Source organism: Pyrgilauda ruficollis, unplaced genomic scaffold (genome assembly GCF_017590135.1).
Source record: "Pyrgilauda ruficollis isolate IOZ18807 unplaced genomic scaffold, ASM1759013v1 scaffold37, whole genome shotgun sequence".
NCBI lineage: Eukaryota > Metazoa > Chordata > Aves > Passeriformes > Passeridae > Pyrgilauda > Pyrgilauda ruficollis.
The window spans coordinates 6,309,042-6,333,026 of NW_024525156.1; the positions used below are offsets into that span (position 1 = coordinate 6,309,042).

The window sequence follows — 23,985 nt, forward strand, 5'->3', positions numbered from 1 at the left end:
ACAAACAAAGTCACATATCAGAACAAACAATACTGCTAAATATTCCTTTTTGTTTTTTTGATTTTTTTTTTGATTTTTTTTTTTTTTTGTTAAAACGCACCGGGGAAAAGAAAACAAAAAACTGGAAATTCATACATCTTTCAAAATTTGAAATTGAAGCAATATTTAGAACCATAGATGAAGAAACACTGTGGCATTGGTGTAATATACACAATGCACCTTTTTTTTTTTATCTGTAATGTACATCAAATACTTTACAACAATGCATTAACAAAAGGCAAGAAACATCTTGCTGTACAGAGGAAACCCCAAATGCAACTTGAAGCCTAGATTCACAATGAATGAGGATATTAAACAAGGTGTGAGAAGCTGTTCCCCATAAAGTATGTACGCTGCTCAGTAACTTGTGCTTAACTCTTGACCCAGATCCACTGTCATGTTCTTCCTCCTTCCTTCAGCCACGTTCAATATACAGCACTGAACTTTAGACTCTACAGGCCAACAGTAAAGTTGCCCCACACTGTAAAATATATATAAGTATATATATATTTCTTTCTAATTACTCCCAAGTTTAGCTTTCATATCTTTTAGCCTTCTAAAAAAATCTCTTAATTTTTTCCATACTGGTTATCTGTGCCTTCCTATGGAACAGGCTTTAACAAACTAAATTTGCAGGAAAAAAATGTCTCGTGGTATGCATGCACATGCACAGTTCCTGGAGCTTTTGTATCTGCCCAAGTCTCAAACCCAGGAGTCGGGAGAGGCTGGATAGTGGCTTGTTTCATAGTTAAGTTCACTATAGGGACGAGCAGCTGAGTAGAAGTCGACGTAGTTGCCGGTTGACTTTAGTCCCAGGTGCATGTTGTATTCGCTTGCAGGTGGACGATGATGCACTTGGTCCTCAAAGAAGGACTCGTCATAGTTTCTTGTTGAATTCTGAAATGACTGATATGGTTCATAATCTTTTCTGCTGGGCTCCTGTGGAACTGGCTGTGTTGAAACCTGAAAGACACCAATACCCACAGCTTGTTAGATACAACTAGTTGCAGGCAACAGGATGGAAGGAGTAAATCTCATGTTTCTCATGCTAAAAATACAAAATTGTGCATTATCTTAACTTCTGCTCAAAGCACTGCTTTAACAGTGAATTAATTCCACAGCTCTGCCTTGTCATTTTATTTCTTTACATTTATTTAATAGCATTGTTATTATCAAATATATTTATTATTTGATATTATTGCTGCAAAAGATACTGGTTTATGTCAAAAGTAGTTCATGCAGCATAGCTTATACTTCATTTTGCAACTACATTCTGCGTGTAACTTGGAGCTGTAGAATGCAAATATTGATGGCCAAAACTCAGCCTTGAAGAATTTGAATGTAATCAATTTACACTCCAAAGATGCTAAACATTTTGCAGCTGCCTTTGACTGAAGTGAGATTTAGGGGAAGAGGTGACATCATGTCCTTAAAAACCATTTACAGTGTTCAGGGCTCTGACATGAGCAAAGTGCCCTGAAATGGGTTCCTCCACTACTGTTAAGCAGAAGCATCTTCTTAACACCTCCTCAACACTTCCTATTGACAACGTTGTGTTGTTGGTACATTCCAGCTAGCTACCTTGAAGCTGGAATGTTTATGATAAGCAGAAAAATAAATCTCAGATGATCCTCTAACCTAAGGTTGCCATACTTTTTTTTCAGACATCCCTAGTGAATCTCTGATTTTGTAGTTGGGACTTTATTGAAATCTGACATGTATAAACACATGCTGACTATCCTAGAAGACTATCTTCTGCTTCAGGCCACCTCTGTAAGTTTGGGCAGACTTTGTGACTGCAAAATGATGTAGCCTGTCATTCCTCAGATGGTTATCACTGGGAATACTGATGCTCAGACACCAATGTGAGGACGCTTTGTGGATCCTGCTGCTCTGCACATGTTAGTAATGTTCCCTCGATATGGCAGGAACAGTTTGCTGAGGCCCAAATTCCACGATATTTGTTCAAAACAAATATCTGTATTGGACTCTATGCAGGGATTGAGAAAGGCTGACTAAGTTCACTACTTTTAGCAGCTCCACAAATGATCTTAGAAGTTTTGGCCTGATATTACAACTGCACGAAGGAGTGTAACTACTCTAGTTTCTAGCTTCTGTTTCTAGAACTGTTATCAAGGTGCAACTGACCTTCAGGACCTCATTTAATTTCCATATTCGAACACAGGTGTTTGATTTGGACATAGGAGTAAAATTTTACATGGAGCAATCTGTTTATTTGTGATGTTTTTAAGTTTCTGGTATTTTTTTTCCATTTCCATATACAATGAAAATATACTAATGCACCAGTCTTTTGCCATCTGGAACAGTAACATTTTAGTCTCTGTACTTACCTGGTTATGTTTGATATCTTCAGCAGGCGCACCATACGAATTCCTGTACAAAGTTGAGATTCCAGTGTTCTGAGCTGCAGAGAGAGACAAAGCAAATTTACCAAACATACCTCTTTAGCCTCAAAGTGAATTCTTCACTAAATACATCATACCAAGCCTGTTTCCCACACACCAAAGCCTTTAAAAGCATCTTGCAGGCTTCTCCTCCCACTGAATGGTCAGCATCTTTGCTTTGGTGTAAATACATCTCTTTGGTATTAATTTATTAACGGTAACAGGCTCCACATCATGTTCATAACAATCTTGTGCACTTCTTATATGCATCAACAAAATAATTTCATATGAAGCTAGCATTCAATAATAAATTTCAGGTTCTAGATGGGCTTATGTAACACATGCAACTAACAGCAGCTGTAAATATTGAGATTAAGAAACATTTAAGTTATTTCCCTCCAGTTGGACAATGTGGATTATTAATCCTACAGTCATTTTACTTTCTCATGAAATTATTCAAGCATAAAGTGATTAAATATAAGTGACAAATTATGCAAAAAGTAATATGTAGTTATACTGGAGAGGTCTGGCCAAGATAGTCTCAAATACATGACTGCCACAGTCACTGCTGTCACTTTCTTCTCAGATGTCCTACTACTCAAATGCACAGACAAAACTGAGCTATGAGTTTGAAACTGGAAGTATTTCTAAAGAAAAGGAGGATAATATACAGTCTTGCAAAAATTTATTTCTAACCCGATCCCAAAAAACCCCAAATGAAAAGCAAAGGATTTTCCTTGCAAACCAATCCCTCTGATTTGGCAATGCAGCTGAAGCTTAGTTTGCTGGTAGGACTTGAAAGACTCTGGTTACTTCTCATATTTGAAAGACTATGAATGTATCATTTTGTGTGGCTGCTGCACACTTTTCATGCATTATTAACTTTCCAGACATTCTAACCAATGACTGAATGCTGTTATGAGGACTCTTACTATAAAAGAACAGGCTCTGAAAGTAAAAATTGAGTACCTGTGAATCAAAGTCATGAGTGGAACTGAAACATGTGGCTCGTGACTACTCTCAGGTCTCTGTGCAATGGCATAAAACCTGGAGGCACCAAGAGTGGCCTTTAATACTTTCACAGCTCCAAACTTGTGATGGCAAGTGCTGAGCATCAGAGCTGAAAGCTGGACACGAGATCCATGCTAGTCACATCACTAGGAAGAACGACATTACCAAAGACGTAAGCACTCTTTCTTCCTTTGGTAATGTGCAAGCATGGACATCTGCACATAAAACTTCCTCTACCTTTCCTCCCACCACTTTCTGGAGAAAGGAATGGCATGACCTTCAGCAAAAGCTGACTGAAATACATCAGTTCTGATCTTCACATCTGCCATGGGTTCCACTCTGAGGGTATAATTTTTGTCAGCTTGATGCACTGCTCCATGTTGCTGCTCTACAGATCATTTACAGATGATTTTTCTTAAAGATCTGCACTATGTTTGTGAAAACAGGATAAAGACAGGACTTATATGGTAGCTTGATGAGCTCTAACAGCTGGAAAAGAGACTTTTCACTTCATAACCATTAACTGATAGGGGTGAAACCCCTCTTGTTCCTTGAAGAGCTGGATGCATTAACTAAGAAAGTGCAGAGTCCTGTGTAGGAACTGGAGAAGAGTCCTGGAGGTCTCCAAGTGCAGCATGACCCTTTTTTTTTAAGGCGGCAAGAATATGAACTCTAGTGACAGATGCTGGTTGGGCTCCTTCAGTGATAGATACTCTTAATTCTACCTGTATACCAATAGGCTGATATACAAATACCTGATAGAAACAGGTGAAGTGATGGAAAGTAGTGCTTGAGTAGTTTTCTTTGGTAGTCAACATTAGCACCAAAGAGTTGATCTGCAGAGGTTGTCACTGTTCAGGTTACATTTTGTCACTTAAGGAATTTTGAGACTTGACTGTTATTTCAGTGGGTTTCTTCATGTTCCAGCTGCAGCCTCTGCTGTGATTGAAAATACCCCTCCTGATGATCTTTAGTATTAGAGAAGTTTGCATCAACATTGCTCTTTATGGTGCATCTCATGACAACATGACTCTCAGTAGTACAGCTGCCAGATCTTTCCTTGATATAATCTTTTAAATGCTGTTTTTTTGATTTTCTTGCTTGTCCCACAAAATGCCAGAAGTTGTTTTGTTATACACATTCCTCTTCTCAAGATCTAAAGATTCAAGTGTTTCAGATATCCATTTTGTGAAGTCCTAGTTCTTCAAAAAGCATTTAAGTGACATTCAATGTCTCGGACTGTCATAGATGGAGGAAGAACTTCTTGTAACCATTTTGCTTTTACGAACATATGTGCCAAGATAAGTGGTTTGGAAGTTTCTTGCATGTGAGTTTCTAGTCAGACATGACTGGATATACTGAATGCAGACACATCAATGCTGTTCAGGGTTGTTCAATGTCAAGAGCAAAAGACTGGTACAAGGTGCAACTGTAATCTGAGGGTATTTTGAAGAATCTGATGAAAAATAACAAACTGAACAGATGCTAATTTGTATGCTGTTCCTTCAGGCAATCAGACATGAGGAGGGAGGTCATGACCTTTCCATAATGAGATATAAAAAGACATGTGGTACATAGGTGCTGCTATTAGCCATGACTATTATAAACCTAGAAATAGTTCTGAGTTGGTGTGTAGCTGTCCAGTGCACTACTGTGGCATTTGCACTGATGTGCTCACAAACGTCACATACCAGACTGAAATTTTACGGTCTCTTGGATCACATATTCTGCAATGGAAAATGGATCATTTCAGCTTATGAAAATAGTTGCAAGCTCTGTGTTGCTGATTTCACTGCAGTGATGGGGATGCAAATTCAAAAGTTTAAAATAAAAAAAAAAGACCTCAAACCCTTAGTAATCTTTTTATAAAGCAATAAAAACAATGAGACATAAAATGCTTGAAAATAAATGCCAGAAGTTCAAGAATAAGATCAAGTTCAAGAAATCTTGGCTCAGGCTAGCTTGGAGGTTGAGGTAATTCTGATTCTGGAGGAAATGTAAGTGAAGCAATGTAGCTGCTAGCAGTGAATGCAGCCCTGCTCCAGTACCTGCTTCTGAACATGCAGGTGGATTCCCTGGGAACTCCATTCCCACTCTGCCATGTTAAAATGAGCAGTTGACTCTTGCTATCCAAAAGCAGAGGACAAATATACAAGAAAGGAGAGAATGAGCTAGATGAATAGACAGATACTGTGTGGTTAGTATCTAATTTTTCCTGATAATACTGTATATTTGCCATCATAATAAAATTGTAAAACAAATAGAGAAGTCAATGAAGTATTTTTAAAAAATAAAAATGGCAAGAGAAGGGAAAGGAGTGAATGGAGTAAGAAACAGAGATATTTGTACAGCCACATTTCTGCACAGAGATGTGAGAACTAGGTGAAAATTAAATTAATAGAGGAGTGATCAGCATGTGTGTTTATGTGCATATTTTATGCAGTCTCTAAACATCAGTACATGATAACATTGAAAAGGCACATTCTGTTAGGCAAAATTGTGAACATTCTAGAATGAATACTATGATCAACCTGCAGTACTTTGTGGTTCGATTGCATACAGGACATTACAGAAAAACACATTTCTTTCTCCCCTCTGTTCAGTCTTCTAGGTGATACTGGTTAAAAAAAAAAAAAGTCACATAGTTCCCTATAGCAGTTTTCTTTAAAGATGACAAAAACTGAAAATTATGTTACTCAGTGGTTTACATGACAAAGATGTCATTGACCAAATTCATGCCCATTTATCCCAGTCACTTGATTAATGGTTTAACATTTGGCTTTCAGATCTTGGAAGTGCTTATTCTGAACACATTTACAGACACTTTGGAATAACAAGATGCTAGCCTTTTGCCCTCAGGAACACAAACAGATAGTAAGAAAGGACAGCTCAGCTGGACAGGTAGTCATCCTCATCTGGTATCACACAACCTGCTTTTTCTGCTATTAGCAGCAGGTCTCCATTTAAAAAAAAAATTAGTTCAACACAGTAAAGGAAAATGCTTCTGTACCTCACAAATCTTAGGTAACACAGATCATTACCTGTCACTACAACTGCCACCTTCCTGCACAGTGAAAAATGAGGTAAGGTCATGAGAAAAGGTTACAGTGCATTCTTGTTTCTGAAAGTAGTAATAATAATAATGACAATCCTGACCACCTGTAAAACCTGATGGTGTTTTTTTTTGTGTTCCAAATATGCATGGACTTGCCAGTAAGTTTAAATTACAAAAGTACTCATGATTGATTCTTTACAAACAAAGGAAAAATAAATTAATCTGAAGTTTTTTCTGCTGCTGGAAGAGAAGACATAGAGTGTAGACTATGATGTACATATTAGTTCAGTGAGGGAACTAAAAAAGTAAACCTCAAAGAAGGAGTCCCATGATGGTACACAGGAACCTTATCTTCCCTGTTCTGAAGGAAAACACCATGCGTAAATAACATTATCACGTGCACTTACAGTTCCCTTTTTCCTAAATGGAATATAACAGTTTTTGTCTCAAAAATATACTTTAGGTGACAAAATTTTATAATTGGTTATTATTTTCTACAGCGAGGAGAAAATGGACAGTACATATAAAAGGCATCATAAACCTGTGAAGAGGGCAATGAAAACTTTGATACTGTGCCTCTTTTCTTTTTTTTTTTATCTATCCTCATGAAATCAATGTAAGTTATCGTCTTCAGCCAAACTGTTTACTTCATAGATTCTCCATTTCCCCCAGAGGTTTCCTGACAAATCCTCAGGATGGCAAGAAGCCAACATTCCTACTTCGAAAATCCATCAAAAAACCTTCATTTCAGTCCCAGCCCAAAGGTCATAACATTTCTCAACTATAAACTGAGAAGAGCTTTGGAGAAGAGCATGGAGACAGTCATGGATAAATTGGAACTACAGCTGCGGCTGTACGCTCTGTGTAAAATCTGTTAAGTCAAAGAAAGCTTTGTGCAATACATCAGCTTGGCACAAAAGTAGAAGAGCAGATCAAAATATGTGTGTGTCAGGTGGAACCTGAGAAAACATCCATCTAAGTCCCATCCACGTGGATGTATCGGCTGCAATGTACTGTCTGATGCACAAAATGAAACACAGGCATCGCAAGAAACTTGCTGCATGAACTTGTATTAGGCCACTCATGCAAAGTCAAAATGTCTCACAAAATCACAAATACTGACTTTATATGTTTTTTTAAATCAAATATTTATTATTTAATGAGCTACAATTATGTTGCACAAATTCCATGTGGAATGTTGACGAGCAAAACTCCTTCCGTAATTTTCTTTTTTCTTATAATGGTGCTTCATTTGAGCTTCGACCAAACATGCAGAGATTTGGTGATCTGAAAGAGAGAAAGTTACTTGTTAATTCCATATTTATTTGTACATTGGTCATGTAAGATTGTGAAATATTACATTTTTTGATTTGCATTAGTTTGATTTTTTTCCCCTCACTGAGCTCAGGAGCTGGACAGTTGATAGCTGAGCATGATGCTAAGAGTTTCAAGTTTACTTACTAAAAGCCCACCCAAATAATCAGCAGAAACAGACAACATACAAGACAATATTAGAGGAAAACACAATGGAAAAATCAAAGTGGAGTAAAGGTTGCTGAGGCAGTACAAACCTCACAATCTGAAAATTACACTGTGAGAGAAAGTAAATAAGGGAAATAGGAATTGGAGAAGAAAGGCACCACACTAAAAAAGAAAGTGAAAAGGGGTGTGAAAAAAGAAAAGTCCATTTTTTTTAATGTGTGGAGAGAGGCAAGACTATATGCAAAGAAACCCAAATTTTCAGCATGGAGACACTGTATTTTGGTGAATTTTCAGATATAATTTGCTAATCTGATTTTCCAGATACAGCTGGAACAAAATACCACTGTTTCTGCCTTTTCGTTTTCAGCCTGATGCTCTTATTCCTGAGATTCACCTTTTATGGGTCCTTGACAAATGGATGAAAAAAAACATCAGTGCTGTCCTTTACCATCAGCCAAGTAAGGGCCACTGAACTGTTACAGAAAACTACCTCGTGCCGTGACTATGAAACACTCAAAACATTACAGACACATAAAATGCAGTACCTTGACTGAATCTTCTGCACTTTCCCGTAGTACCCCACAGAAGTCATTCAGGACACTGATTTTCTGTGGTTTCCAAACGCTCTTGACTGTTATTCCTCTCTTCAGATTTTCACCTTCAGGCTAATTAACATTCCATATTGCATTTTCACACAAGTTCCAAGGCTGCTCTTTAGGTTTTGATTACATAATCACATTTAACATAGTAGATACAGTGTGAGTATCTTCATATCCTGAATATAGCCTTGAAAGATGGATCTTATAGATGGATTGATGCTGAATCACCATGTTCCTAGTGAGCAACCCATTCTGCCTCTGAGCAAGACCTCTACAGAGGGCATGGGAGAAGGTAACAGGCATTCAGACTTCTCACTGGGATTTTTTGCCTGCTCTGAGGTAGCATTTGGAGAAGAGAAGACCGTGATGCTTGGTACTGTATAAATGTGACAGAAAGTTCAAGAATGGTTATATCAGCCTGTACAATGGTGATGGAGACCAATATGTATCTTGCAAGAGAATTCATGAAGAGGTACAGCACTGGGAAAAGCACTCAAAATTTCCTAATTACTGAAATGCTAAGAGATTAATGAACTCACTGGGGAAGAGAGGCCTTCAGAGAAATCTGCAACAGATGCTAAAACATACACAGCAAATTACTTCATTTAAATCAACCCCACTAAGAAAGTAATATGGATAAACTTTACAAAGAGCCACAAACTTCCTATGAATACAGACACACAAAATAAGGTAACTCATCCTGGAGAGCATTCCCTGCAAAAGACAGATGTTAGGGATCACTGCACATACTCAAATATATAAATTAATTCAAACCAACTTCCTTCTGAAATGAAAACAAATGTAAAATTGAAAAAGACATGCAAAATTGGATTTAGAGCCTTTCTTCTGTGAAGAACCATGGTGTTCACAAATCATTTTCTCATAGTCTTGTATTCATTCAAATATATCTTCAGTTGAATTTCTCAAGGTAATTAAAACTTGGATTAAACAAAGCAGGATGACTCTTTTCTACAGTGCAGCAAGCCCAGGAAATTCATCAAATCAGTGTTCTATCACAGCTGATTTTTATATAAGCTATGCAAGCAAAATCTCACCTGTCATGGTGTCTTTCCTAGAAGTGTGTTCTCCCTTACTTCCATGGTAAGTAGCGTTAGTTCCAGTTGATTCATAGTCTGTTTTTCTTTCTTTTAGGCTGATCATTTCCCGAGGTGAGGCTGGGGCACTTGCTAGATAACAAAAACGGATTTTTTCTTTTTTTAATCATACGTGACTGATAGTAGGGTTTAACTCTTGAGTAAGCATTCCAGTAAAGTTCGTATCTGTTAGTTTTCTAACATGAAGCTGATTGAAGAAACACTACCACATTATGGAGGAAAAGAGGAGATGCTGTTATTTCAAGGGCAAGGCAAATGCATTCATTGGACAATCAACTGCAAACATAATTTTATTTCTGAATGTTAAATTTCTTTTTACTTGCATCCAACATCTAAGACAATCGCTATTAAAAAAATAAAAGTACAACATTTTCCCCTTTTGCTTTTCAGTTTCTTTAACTTGTCAAAACTTTCTGGTATGAGCACTTCCATTTTTTCCTCAAAATGGTTACTTTATTTCCATTGAAAAGACTGTTAATTTTCAACTGTGTGGAATAAACCCATTTGAAATTATTTTCTTCCCTTTTCTCTTGAAAATAAACCAATTAAATTATTCTAATGGAAAAGGGAAGAAAAGAAAGCCTTTTTTTCCCCTAGAAAATATATATCAAAGAATGCCTAACAATTAAAGGTAACTCAAATAATTTCTCTGTCTTTAAATATTTATATGCGTGAATAACTGCCATTAAAGCAACAACTGCTACTTTAAGCTATTTTTATTAAAACTAAATCCTTCATCACCTATACTCATGGTACAGCTAAAAGGAGGAAAGCACAGGTAACACAAAAGAGAACTGGGTTTTGTACTCGAGTCTCACACACTGGAGAATGTGGAGGCGATCACTGGCACTGATCATGAAGCCTTAGAGCTTGCAATGCTTAGGAAAAGGAGAAAAGCAAAGGAAAAAATAATGGCTTTCATGTAAACTGACTTCAATATATTTAGGTGTTGGTAAATAAAGTGCACCTTCCCTGTTGTGGAGGGCAGGTGGAGCACAGTGTGAGTGGCAGAGTTCCCCAGAGCCTCATAAGGGCACAGTGATACAAACATTACTAAAGTGTGGCTGCTTACCCACACACACTTCCCTGCCTCCACCCAGGTATTTGATATGCAAAAAGAAGCTCAAAACAATGTCTTTATCCAAAAACAAGAAACAGAAAAAAAAAATAAAATGTAATACAAATTCTTTGTGAAGCTTGACCTTGAGGCACATCTTCCAGCATCTCTAAACTATGTTACATTTTTTAGTTGAGCAACAGTGAAGTACTTGCACTCAACTATGGAGTAGGGAAGCGCAAGTGATGTTGAATTCTTCTTTGATTGATTTTGCTGGCCCTGGCCTCTGAATTTACAGAGCAAATGCGGGACAGATGTTCTTTCTTATGAAGCCATTAGAATTGGGGATTGCTTTTAAACTGTTTGCCAATAGTGATGTAAATCTAAAGCTGATAATCCGGCAGATATAAAGAAACATGACGTTAAACTACCAAATCAGCTAATGGCAGCTTGAGTGTAATGGGGAGCAGGCCAGAATGCAAACCTTGAAAAAGCTGCTAGCAGAGAGACACATTTTATTTCACATACTCTGGTAATGGTTATAAACACTCTGGTGTTTTGAACAAAATTGACTGATACAGATAAAATCATCTCTCTTTGTTCCCTGTGGGAATTCCCTCGCTCTTCCCATGAGAGGAAAACTACTTTCTGGGAAGCATTAAAATGCAGAAGCACCCTCTTTCAGAGTTTTTACTGGAAGCGAAGATGAAGACTTTGGTTGATTAGACTGAAAATTGATATAATGTTTTTCTGCTCTAATTCTTAAAGGACACAGAAAATCCTGTTATCACCCAGTCCTAGGGATGGATGGGATGGTGTGAGTTCGTTTACTTCAACTGTTTACCCCAAGGCAGGATCCAGTATACCAACATAATTCTTGACAGATTTTAATCTGGAACTAAAGATCTCTAATGACAGAGATCACTTAACTGCTCCAAGTAGTCTGTTCCAGTGCTTTCTTTCCCACTGCTAGGAAATGTACAGCCTGACTCCTTGCTGCTCATTATTTCCATTTGTCTGCTATGAAAGCAGAAAAAGTTCACACCATTCCTCTTCACAGCTGGCTGTTACATGCTTGAAGACTTGGTGTGTACCTCTTCCCACTGTTTCCATTTCATGTCTCTTCTACTGAAGTTAAACAATTACAGTCCATTCAGTATATTCTCATATCCTTATTTCCCCCTTCCAATTCATGTGTGCAACTGACAAAAATCCCCAGATAATTTCTAAAGAACTTTAGAAATTAGGAAATGTCACATAGTCAGACATTCTCCTTATAACTTATTTTTAAAAGATTGGTTACTTTTTTCATTTTGAACATTACCTCCAATTTCTCAGGATCACTTTGAATTTCAACAATGCCCGCCAAAGAACATGAGTTTCTCCCAGGTTTATGTCACCCACAAAGGCAATAGGTAACTTTTGCATATTATCTGGGTCATTACTAAAACCACTGAAGAGTACTGGATCCAAGCTAGGCTCTAAGCACAGCATTCTGCCATTTTGGCAGTAAACAATACCCTTTCCTTGTGAATGGTTTTAAGTAAGTTTTTTATTTACCATACAGGAAGTTTTCTGAACTGTTGGCTAGCTTTGCCTTAGGCTATTCCATAAAAATGTTGTGTGAAAGAGTCTTACTGATCATAGGATATTGTACTTACTGAATTTTCTTCCTGCAAATTTTTGTAGCAGGTATTCAGATGGATTTAATAAGAGCAATTGGAATTGAATCAATACTTGCATTTGATATGGACACTACCAGACACACAGCAACTTACATTATTATGTAGAAATAGATACTCCTAGAGTTAAGTAATACCTTATGTTCCTACTACCTTCGAGTTGTTCAGGTTCTGATTATTTGTTCCAGCAATTTTCTAGACTGACATTGAGCTGACTGGTATGTAATGACATGGGCTCTTCTTCCACCAAAACCAGCCACTATTATTTGTGTTTTCCAGTCTTATGATAACTGAGAACAGCAGGAAAATTTCATCCAGAATGTAGAATAACAGAAGTAAGAAAATGGTTCTGGCAAGAGACAGAACTAAGATCTCAGGGCCAGACATTTCAAGTACCTTGCACTTACAGTCAAGATGACATTTTAGAGAAGAAAAAAAGGAACAAGAGCCCTTTATGGACTTGTGTAATGGCAGATTTTAAAAACAGAATAGCAGCTCTCACTGTACTTCTGGCTACATTTTCACATCTCCTCAATTGTTCTGCAGGACTAAGATGCAGCTTCTAGATAATTAACAAAACAATTTTCTTAAAAAACAAACTATGGCATAATGGTAATAATAAGTTTGGCCATTTTAATCCTAAACTCTTGGTGTGCCTATGGAATGACAAGATTTCATTGAAAAGCAGCAGAAAGACCACTGAAAGATTCTCAGTGGACCCTGTTTATCTTGAAATATTTTCACTGGGAATAGTTTTATCTAATGGAGGTACGATTTACCTTAAAATAAAGTGAGGGAAAGATAACCCAATTTCTAGATAGAAAAATTAATTTGCACTATGGCATTAGTTGAGATACTTGCATTAGTTAATTGTGCAGATCATATAGAATTGATAATAGCTGGTGTAAATATGCTGTCAATGTTAGGAAGATGTGTAGACAAATCTGTGAAACTTACATTTGCATACGTATATACACATACCGAGAATAAAAGATCACAAAAAATGTCATGTGGGTCTTTAAACTTCTGCTAAGTGTGCAAAATGGTAATAAACCGCATAGTAGCTTTCAGGACTAGCAAAGTGAGCAACAGAATTTCCTGGTGCTAACAATGGATGCCATTGCCCTAAGATCTAGTCAGATAATTCCCATTAAGAAAATATTTTGGGAGAATTTATGACAAAACGTTACGGAATAATCTTTCTTCTGTAAAACTTTACCAGGTGCTAATGAAAAAAAAATTAAATCCTGCTTTGAACAAGTAATTTGGTGACAGTAAAGAATACACTTTGTGCCCTTCCACCAGAGTGAACAACAAATCCAGATGTCAGGGAAAATGACGGCGATGGGTTTTTTACCTCTGGCCTTACCTGAGCGGTTGTTGGGAGACATGCGCACGGGAGAGATGGAGGGCGTGCGGGATGAGGAGTACGGTCTTTGCCGATCCCTTTCTATTGTTGAAGATGAGGCTACAAAGTGATACTGTGACCATCCATCCTGCAACACCAAGAATCGTGACAACGGTCAGTGAAAATGCCACCTGGCTCTCCGCTTTAAGCAGAGTATTTTTCTCTGGTGTTTTCACTACGGATACACCAGTAGGCTGCTGTCTTCTTCCTGCCGCTGGGTGGTAAATATAGTTAGTGGTATAGGACAGGATGTGCTGACTGTACTGACACAGCAAGATTAAAAATAAATGTAGAAAGTTCTATAAAATAGCACATCTCAGAAAGACTCATATTATTAATACTGTTGTAGGCTATTTGTTTAATAGCTCTGCCTTTTTTTCCACACCTCAATTTCCACATTGCAAACAGCATTCTGGCTTGAAATATTTTCTAATTTATATGGAGTTTTGGAGTAAGTAGATTGGGAAATTCCAGGATTACCAGATTGCACATCAATTCAGCTTATTTATACTAACTGCCCTTTTGCTCACACACGAGAGAAAAAGAATCAATGCATTTTGTTCCAGTTTTCTTCAAGGCATACAGAATGAAATTCTATTTCTTCTATTTAAAACTATGTTCATGGTGACATATTAAAAAACTGCAACAAAGTAATACAAATACTAGAAACAGCTAGTTCAAAAATAAAAAGGGAAAGTTTAAATAATTCATGTTTTATTTCTGCACCATAACGTAATGCAAGAAACCAAAATAATGTACTTCACATTTTTAAAAACGTATTACATATAGTCTGAAACTATCATGAGAGCATAAACTGACTTCTGGTAGTGTTCTTATTAAATTATCGTATTTCAACTGCCTGCAGTATTGATAGATTGCAACTGTCTTTATTAGTTCTTAATGTTCAATCTAAATCAGTAATATTGAGATTTCCAGTCTCATACAGTTTTAAAAATGCCCACTTTCTGTTTGGCTCAGTGGAAATCGAGTCAAGCACCAGGCATGGTGCTAAACAAAAGTTTTGCAACGAAATGCTGAAAAAAATAAAATACAACATTACCAAAAACCAGCTGGAATTTTACTCTTGCTCACAGAATAATAATTCATGGTTGGGGTAGTAAAGACTATTCTCACACCCTAACTAAGCCATTCCACACATCCAGCAATGAATCCCACACCTTGCCATGCTCTGCCTTTGCTCAAGGTTATCTGTCTGACTTCGTTCCATCCACAGAAACCATGGGCACCGGCTCTAAGATGAGAAGATGAATTGAAAATCCCATTTCCATGAGACTCTTAGAAAAGAGAACTGAGCAAGACTGTGACACAGCAGGAGGAAAGAAGATACTCACCCTTCTTGTAGAGGAAAATTTTATACACAAATTGGGACAGCTACAGGCGACACCTAACTATGGGTGCTGAATGACTGTACTCCTCATGTAATGGATTTGTACAAACAGGGGTGTACCTCAGCTGCAATTTCAAAGACAAAAATGAGGAGGAGTGAAATCTGGGCTATGGCATTTAGAGTGCAGCCAGGACTTTCCCTGGAGTCAGCAGTGACTGAGTGTTTGTCCTCTATCACTCATGTTTAGGACAATTCACTGAACTGCACCTCATATTTAATCAAAGAAATATAAGAAAATATAAGGGAGAAATCTTTTTAATTAATAAAACATAGTAAGAGTAACTTGAAAAAGAAATACTTGGTCTTCAATACCACTTCCTTAAACCAAAATTTTCTATATATAAATCTATATCCCATTTCCAAAAAGAAGTTTCTACACAAACCACATCCTCCAAGCTAGAGGGAGAGTTCATGATAATGGAAGAAAAAAATCTGTGAAGCCCTAACTTCTTAAATCAAATTGGAAATTAATATACATGATATGTGTATATATAAAAAATACATGTATTTTAAAGAAGACATAATAGTTTATAGTTAGGGTTAGAAAGAACAGCTTAAGTTCAATAATCTTATCCAAGACTACAAGTAACACATACAGCCTTAATTTTTGTCTCTGATTGACAATAACTTGTGCATTCATTTCTCTATTATAAAACTGAAGGAGAAAACATGTGAGAAGCCCATGCCTTTATCCTGATGAAGAAAAATGGTTCTTTCTCCTCTGTGGTAAGAATTTCTTACAAGAAAGGTGATTATATCTCATGCTGTTGTAGTTTTCTACAACAGAATTTATTTTTGTTAAAAATAAACTTTATTTTAAACAGATGGAAGAAGGGGAAGCTATGAAGAGGACAGACTTTAGATGTGACAAAAAGAAAAGGGATGCACTGTTTGTTGCTCTCTGCCTGCAAAAGAAGAGACATCAACCATGCTTAACACAGAGCCAGGCAGAAATGTTTCCAGTTTTGTGGATCTGGATACATTCACTGCCAAGTATACTCTCCTTTTACACTCTTGTTTCCCTCAAGTAAAACTCGGGTGTATCATTCAGAAAAAGTGAAAAGAGGCTTCTCCTTTCTTCCTGTTGCCTATTCCATTGAAATGGTATACATTAATACCTGCAGCCTGGTTCTGACGGGAAGCGAATGAAATAAATCCCTGACACCTGCCCGGTCCCATGGACTCTGCAGGAATAGACATGGCACCATTTTTGCTGTGCAGGATATCAACAGGTACCTTGTCAACGTTGCTCCCTGAGACACAGCACTGTGAGGTGCCTGAGCAGCAAGGAGAGCTGCTGTGGATGCTGGCACTAGCAGTCTTTTCTGCAGCAGAGGTTTTCCCTTCTTCTCTTCCCTGCAAATTTTCACTTTTCTCTCTGGTGACAATAGTGCTTATAATGAGGTCTTTAAATAAATTCTGCTACAAACTCTCAAGCTGGCAAGCCAAATCAGCTCAATAAGACAAGTGAGGCAAACAATAAACTCTAAGGCTAGTTTTGTACTGGCTTGGCATTGCCTTTGACTAAACAAGGCATACTCCTATCACTGTATGTATTCCATAGACTGCGGGCAGCTCCCAGACCTCACAGTATTTCAAAACCCTAATACTTTCAAGTTATTTATCTTTAGCTCTCTTCTGGTGCAAGCAACAAGCTTCTTTCCTTGAAAAGGTAAACAGTTTGTAACAAATTTATTAAAACTCTATCCATTAACAATTCCAAAAGCTATTAGTATTAAATATTGAAACTAATTTTTAAGAGCCTAAAGGGGGTATTTTCAATTTAATGGCTAGATAAATACCACCTGACATGATGGCTGCTTTCATTAGTTTGTTTCAGGTCTACTGCCTGTAATGAAATTTAATTAAATTGACTTGGGTACTTAAAGGTACAGTATACAGAAGTGTCCTGCAGAGAAGAAAGTTAACTCAAGACCAAAGTATGTGAGGCTGAATTTAAGAAGCCAATTTACTAGTCACAAATGTGATCTAGGAGAGGAAGAGTAAGACAAAAGGATTTGACAAACTGGAAAGCAATTCAATGCAATTCTGTTACAGAATGGATGTATTTTTTAAACATAATGTTAAATGTATTTTGTTAAATTAATTAAAAAGTAGCAACTGCACACTACAGGATGAGAGAGAACAACCGGAGTACAGAAATACCATTATACACCCTTCCAACACATCTTCCACTGGGCATTTGTCTATATTTTTACTATACTGAATATACTCATTATACTATTATATCAATTATACTTTATAAAGTCCAAATGCTAAAGCTTGATTGGCAGTGATGTGTTTCTGACAATATCCTCTTGAAAAAGCTGCAGGATTAAAATTGGGATGGGAGTTGGATGTTCACTGTAGAAAATGAAAGTGATATTGTAGTCTCTCTGAACACTTTGCTGGCCTTAAGGGGTGAACAGGTTCTTTATCTCCCTGCTCAACTTTTAGTCATTTTGAAAAGAAATAATTTTCATCAGGCCCATGTGAAAATAATTATTTTGTCAGGGTGACTAATCTTATTGCGCCAAACACCTACTGCATGTGCCTCATGAAAATATAATTTGTTTCTTCTTTCTTTTCTTGCTATTCTCTTTGTGTTTAAAGTGCAAGGGAGAAATGGGAATCAGATTTCTATTGTGTTTGCAAGAATTTCAAATTTTCTGAAGTCACTGGTAGTGGAGTCTTTGATTTGAGGAGAAGATTTGTGGAGGTGGATGATATCAGACACGCTATTTTCTCTCTTGTAGTACAGTAACATTGTGAAGACTGAATTAAATTAAGTCCTGATGGGAACTGACAACATGTTGACCCAACAGTTCCCAACAGGAACAAGGAATGTCCAGGAGTCAGGAAGGGTATGGTGCCTAACCTGGATACCTTACAGAATCCACTCAGAAAGAAATCCCACAACAGTCCATGTGCTAATAGCCATGCAGCAAAAGTGAAAACAAGCCCTATCCTCTGACTGATCAACTTCTATAAGAAGACACTGACTTGAAAAGCACTGAATGCTCTAGAAAAACAGTACGATGTATGATGGCTGTGTGATGGCTCAGTATCTTTCAGTGTTGAAGAGCACAGCCTGCTCTGACTCCTGGCCATGGGTGTGTGAACATTGTCAGGAACAGAGAAGAGCAATTTCTGTAAATGGGAAATTCCTACTAGAGGGAAAAAATTAAAATAATACAAAAAAATCCAATAAAAAACAGCTAAAGCCTGAAAAACTATAGATAATGTTGTGTCCTGCCTTCCTGAAATTTACAACCTTGCCAGCACGCTACTTCTTGCTTCAGGTCTGATCCTCTTGTAACCCAATTTAATAAGATGATTTACAGACAACTTGAAGCACACAGGCCCAGACTTGCCTCGTCATCCTACTTCCTTATCCATAAGCCAGCTTTTTACTGGTTCCAGGATATTAACTGAAGTAATAACTGTTCTCATAATGGCTAGAAGTTGTAGAAATGCAAAGTTTTGATAGATAACCTCTTGCAGGGATCAGTAACTAGACCCACTGTGGCACCAGAAGTAGGTGACACAGGAACAAGGCAAAGTGCCTTTAAGTATGTAAGGTAGGATCTACTCGCTTTGAAACTCAGCTAGACACTGCTCTGAGTGTTGCTTCCTCCACAAGGCAAAGCAAGCGCTGTCAGGTTAAATGAAACATCCCCACTGGTGTGCACCAGTGTGACGCCGTCTACAGCGAAAGATAAATCTGATGTGAAGTAAGTCAAGGCTCATCAGACTTACATAGGTCTGGGCAATTCTTCAGTGGGAATTTGCTGTCACAACTCTAATAGGACAAAGCAGAAATTACAACTGGATCAAATAATCTACATACATTGCCATATGAAAATTATGTGTATGACTTGACTGTGGTGAGAAATCTGAAATAGTCACAAAGTTGGGGTGATCCACATAAATATCTCATGGAGCTCTTACATGGGATTTCTGAAATAATGCATTTTTTATGATCACCAACAACCCTTACTTATTAGGATTTACTATCTGGGATCATATTATTTTGTTTTAATACAAGAGAAAGAATAAATACATTTCCCAATGTTTCTCAAAAAAGACACCAAGCCAGTCCCATGGCAGCAAGGGCAGAAGCTAACTAGTCCTCAACAAGAGAACCTGTGCACCACTGGAGGGGATGACAAGGAAATGTGAGCTGCTGAGGAAGAAATGGTGAGACAACTGTTCTCTAAAAAAAGCTCCTACCTTTGTACTTGAAGAGTATTTACCTTGGAAGAGATTTCAACTAAATTCTTACAGATTCAAAAACTTGAGAAACACTCCTGAAAAACAAACCAACTAGTTTTATATAAAGTATCTAATTTAAACTCAAAAGTGTTTTTTTAATTTTTTCTTTGAATGTACAAATTCAAATTGAATTTACACTGTCAAATCCTATTAACAGTAAATGACTCCTAAAGTATTCTTCTTTCTGGATTTGCTTGTGTTGTTTCCAGAAAACCTCAAAGCCAGAAAAGAATTCCTGGGCATTGATCTGCTTTACAATGTATTACTTATAAACATCATTTTAGTGGCATCAGTTACTCTACAATTCTAATAAGTATTAACATTTTTATTCATAGGATTTTATCTTTTCCTTCCAAAGAGGTAAATCAGGACATGCTGCTCAAGAGAAGAGTAGGGATTGAGCCTGGAAGATCCTGGTGTTCTCCTAGCTTACATGTCCATTTGGCTTAAATCTTTCATTCTGGAGCAATTTCAATGCCTTTAGGAGGGCTGCTGACTCCAAGTGTCGTGTTTTCCCTCCTCTCCCAAAGAGTTATGAGCCAAGCACCCAAAATCAACAGACCCAAAGTGAAGACATGCATCACTGAAGCTCATCTTAATTTGAAGATTTTAGTATTTGTGCTTATAGTCTCATTTCCACATCTTAGAGAAGCCAGAAGATTATTTTTAAAAGAGAAATTAATCAAGTTTTGGGACTTTAAAAATATTACATTAATGTGGATAAAAGAGCAGGAGTTGGTGACTGGATGAGAAGTTAGCCAAAGTGGTTAAAGGAAAGCACAGCCTTCCCATACCTTTTCATGATGACAATGAAGCCAGTTCTTTGCTGGTTAAAGGTCACGCTGGGAGTACCACCCTGTGTGAGCCTCTGAGGAAGGACACTCCTCCTCCTCTGCACAGACCCAACTGGGGGAGAGGATGGAGACCCTGCTGAGAGCCCCATGGAAGCAGTGCCATCACTTGAGCCAAGGCAAAGAGCAGCAGCAGCAGCAGGGCCAGGCAAGGAAGGACCAGGCCAGGCAGGTGGCAGAGTTCCACTGGAGCAGCCACCTCTCCCAGGGACCCTCAGTGCCCTGTCCCAGTGCCATGTGCTGGGGCTGCCATGTTGCTCCACAGCTGGCGCAGCTGTGTGACACACGCAGTGCTTCTGTCTCCTATCTGGTGCAGCGGGCTCGACCTCAGGGCTTCTCGTCTTCTTACTCTGAATTTCAGTGTACAAATGGCTTTTACTTAAAAGTGACCATTTCTGCATCCCAGACACAGCAGAAGCTCAATTGTTTAAGAAGCCGAAAGACAAATAGATACTGAAATACGTATTTAGGGCAGCATGAGGCTTAAAGAAGGGCTCCTAGTCAGACAGTCATTAACTGCAGCAAAACTGTCTGGCACTGGCTGAGGATTATTAAGTTTTGTGTAGGCTCTTTGAAGTGACATTTTCAGAATCAGTGGTTAAACTCATTTTTTTCAAAATGAGATATATACCTCCCAGCCTCCATCTTTCAGCTTCTCTGAAAGCAATGGCATTACTCTCCCAATGTCAGCATTCCACCTCCAAATAATCTACAATATTTTCTCTCCCTGTTTTTCTCTTCCATTGCAGTACAAGGGGTACTACATTCTTCTGAGAGTATCATCCATTTTCTTCCTTTCAAAATACCACAGACGGCCTTGGTGACTTTTCTCTTTTTTCAAATGCACTTTTTGATGTGCATTGTTATCATCTTCTAATCACAGATCTTGTACCTTAATTTTACACCTCATCCCTTGATTTTAGCTATGAAGAGACACACGATGAGGGAGAGATAAGTGCTAATTACTTGCCAAATCTATTCAAGTGAGAAACAGCAAGGAAACTATCCCCGGTGGTTTTATAAAGTGCAAGTCTTGGATGTTTTAGGCAATCAGTGAGGCATTGCTTTACCTATCCATAATTAATTATTGATTTCCTGTTGTGTGAATTGCAAAGATGACAAGACCTAATCTGATAAATAAAATAGCTGCAAGAAAAGAGAATTGTATGTGAGGCAAAGCATGAAGGACAAGATTTCAGACATGGCAGAATTCATTATTCATTTTGCTAAGGTTATATGCAGTCAAAAAATAAAACTTTCAAAACACTGCAATAAAATGAAATAAATTCATTTCTCAAAGCATCACTTTGCCTCTTATACAGAAAAAAAATTGTTTTAATATATTTTAGAGGAAATGAAAGCAGTACTTGGCCCTTCAGCTAGAATTTCTGTTCTTCTATTACCTCCTGCATAATGTATATAAGCTATAATTTAAATTGTTAGAATCACAAAAGAACTATTCTTGCTTGTATCTTGTATGTACAAAAAAATGTGTACAATGATTTTTGATTTGTGTTGTAATTTTCATTTCAGTAATGCAATTCCACCTATCTTAACATGTGTATCATCTAGAAATGCACTCTTGGCCACAAAATTTCAGGAGAGAGACAAGTACTACTTTATGTTCATGGTCAGTTTCTTAAATCTACTGTCCTTCCAAAGCCTACAAACCAATCTACCTCCTACTCTTACTTTTCATGCATTAAACCAAAAATCAACCAGATAGAACTCTTCTATTACACCTATGAGTGTAAACCATGAAAAAATCATTAGCAGAGTGAAATTTGCACCATTCTCCCTTATGGAAAAGAACCTGGTATACTGATGATACTGACTGTGATAAGAGCCAGCAGAAGTTTGTGCTTCCCAAACAGCAGCAGTACAGCTGAAAACAGACAATCATTTTATTCAAATGTTGAGCTGTCTGACATAATAGGAATCAGTGACCCTTCAGAAAACTCACTGGAGGAACTCATACTGTCCTCGGTTTTAGGTCAAAAGTTTGTGCATAATACACCTGAATCAGAGAGTTAGAGATCCGAGTGATTACTGATAACCTGTGTGAGTTTATGGATATTCTGCTTTGAACATGTAGCTCACCAGCACACATGGGCATTAATAACGAGAAATGCACATTGTTTTTTAATGATACACCTTTAACAGTTTCCAATTCACAAAGTAAGTATTGTTAACCCAAAGAGAAACATACTGTTGGACCAAAGATTACAACTCTAAATTTAGAGGATCCTCAACTTTCTCTAAAAGCGCTCTGTTCAATTAAAAGTAATAAACCAATTCAGAAACTTCCAGTGAAACTTATCATTTCTACTTTTTGCAGGAAGAAGTAGCTACATCTCTTTCATCAAGACAAACTGTATCAGCAAGTAAGGAAGTAAAACACTCAGAACAAAGCACACATACTACAAAAGAGACTCCTTTCAAAATATAAGGTTTCTTTCTTTTTTCTTTCCTTCTTTTTTAAAGTCTGAAATGGCAGACATATTTAGGGCATTTTTGAATTCCGTTAGCAGTTTTAGGAAGAGACGAAGGAAGAAATGAGAAGGACTTCGTAGTATTTTTCCCCCACCCATTATCAGTTCATGTAGAACATCAAAAACATGAAAGTAGGATGTTGATGCAGCAGCTTAATATTTCATTGACCTTTGATTGAATTAACATGTACCAGCCATGCTGAACACACACTTTTGACCTCCTTGTACAACCCAGAAGAACGCGGATAGTGATAGTGCAAGTAGGGCAACACAAAGACACCCACTGTTATGCACTGACTATCCCAGCTCAACTCTTTACCTCTGAGACAGAAATATGCTGTGATTGACATAGGAATTTACTGATTTCCCTCCCCTCTGTGCTCCATGAGTGTGCTGTTACTGCAAGTAAGAGTTCTACTGGTCTGATCCATTTGCAGAACTGTAAGTAGCCATCCAACACCATACAACAATCCCGCTCAAGTCTGCTGAGAGGAACAGAGTTTCTCACCCATACTCTTAACTGCACATCTACTCTGATCTGTGCCTGAACCTAGATATGCAAATATTAAGCATACAAGTTCATTAAATATGACATTTTGTTCAGAATGGTAGAAATCATATTCCTTGAATGAATTTTGGAGAAAAATACTGACATCAATTAAAAACAGTTTCTTTTTGCATGTATCTTTAAAACACCTTTGAAAGCCTTTAGGAAGATGTCTACATTTTTTTCAGTATTGTACATATGAATCCAGCTAAGCACTGTTTGCCATTAACTAATGTAAATTAGTTTTAAAACATTTAATACATTATTTAAATGGACTAAAAAATGCCAAAAGATATGTAGTTAATTTTCTTAGGTCACTATATTCTATTAAAATATTAAAATCCAATTTTATTCCGAGGTACCATACTATCGAAAAAACATCTGTAGCTGTGACCTATGCATAACCTTCTGGATTCTGGATGCCTCCTCATAGCTCTACCCTAAGGATATTTCAGAAACTTCAGTTATACAATTCCCTTCAGAAAGAAGGCTTTAACTTAAAGATACAGACTCCTGGGTTGCATTTTAAATTTTCTTTTCTTCAGAAAAGTTCAAAGGG

The 23,985-nt window shown here is 37.4% G+C and overlaps 1 protein-coding gene across 1 annotated transcript in view; it reads right to left on the reverse strand.

Annotated features, from left to right (window-relative positions):
• Nucleotides 1–596: 596 nt before the first annotated feature.
• Nucleotides 597–23,985, reverse strand: part of CTNND2 (catenin delta 2) — a 522,107-nt gene continuing 498,718 nt past the window's right edge. The window contains exons 18-21 of the mRNA XM_041475907.1: nucleotides 13,815–13,941; nucleotides 9,647–9,778; nucleotides 2,391–2,464; nucleotides 597–1,002 (exon numbers count right to left, since the gene is read on the reverse strand). Coding sequence (XP_041331841.1) covers nucleotides 742–1,002; nucleotides 2,391–2,464; nucleotides 9,647–9,778; nucleotides 13,815–13,941 — 594 coding nt within the window. The 3' untranslated portion in view covers nucleotides 597–741. The remainder of the gene's footprint in view (nucleotides 1,003–2,390; nucleotides 2,465–9,646; nucleotides 9,779–13,814; nucleotides 13,942–23,985) is intronic.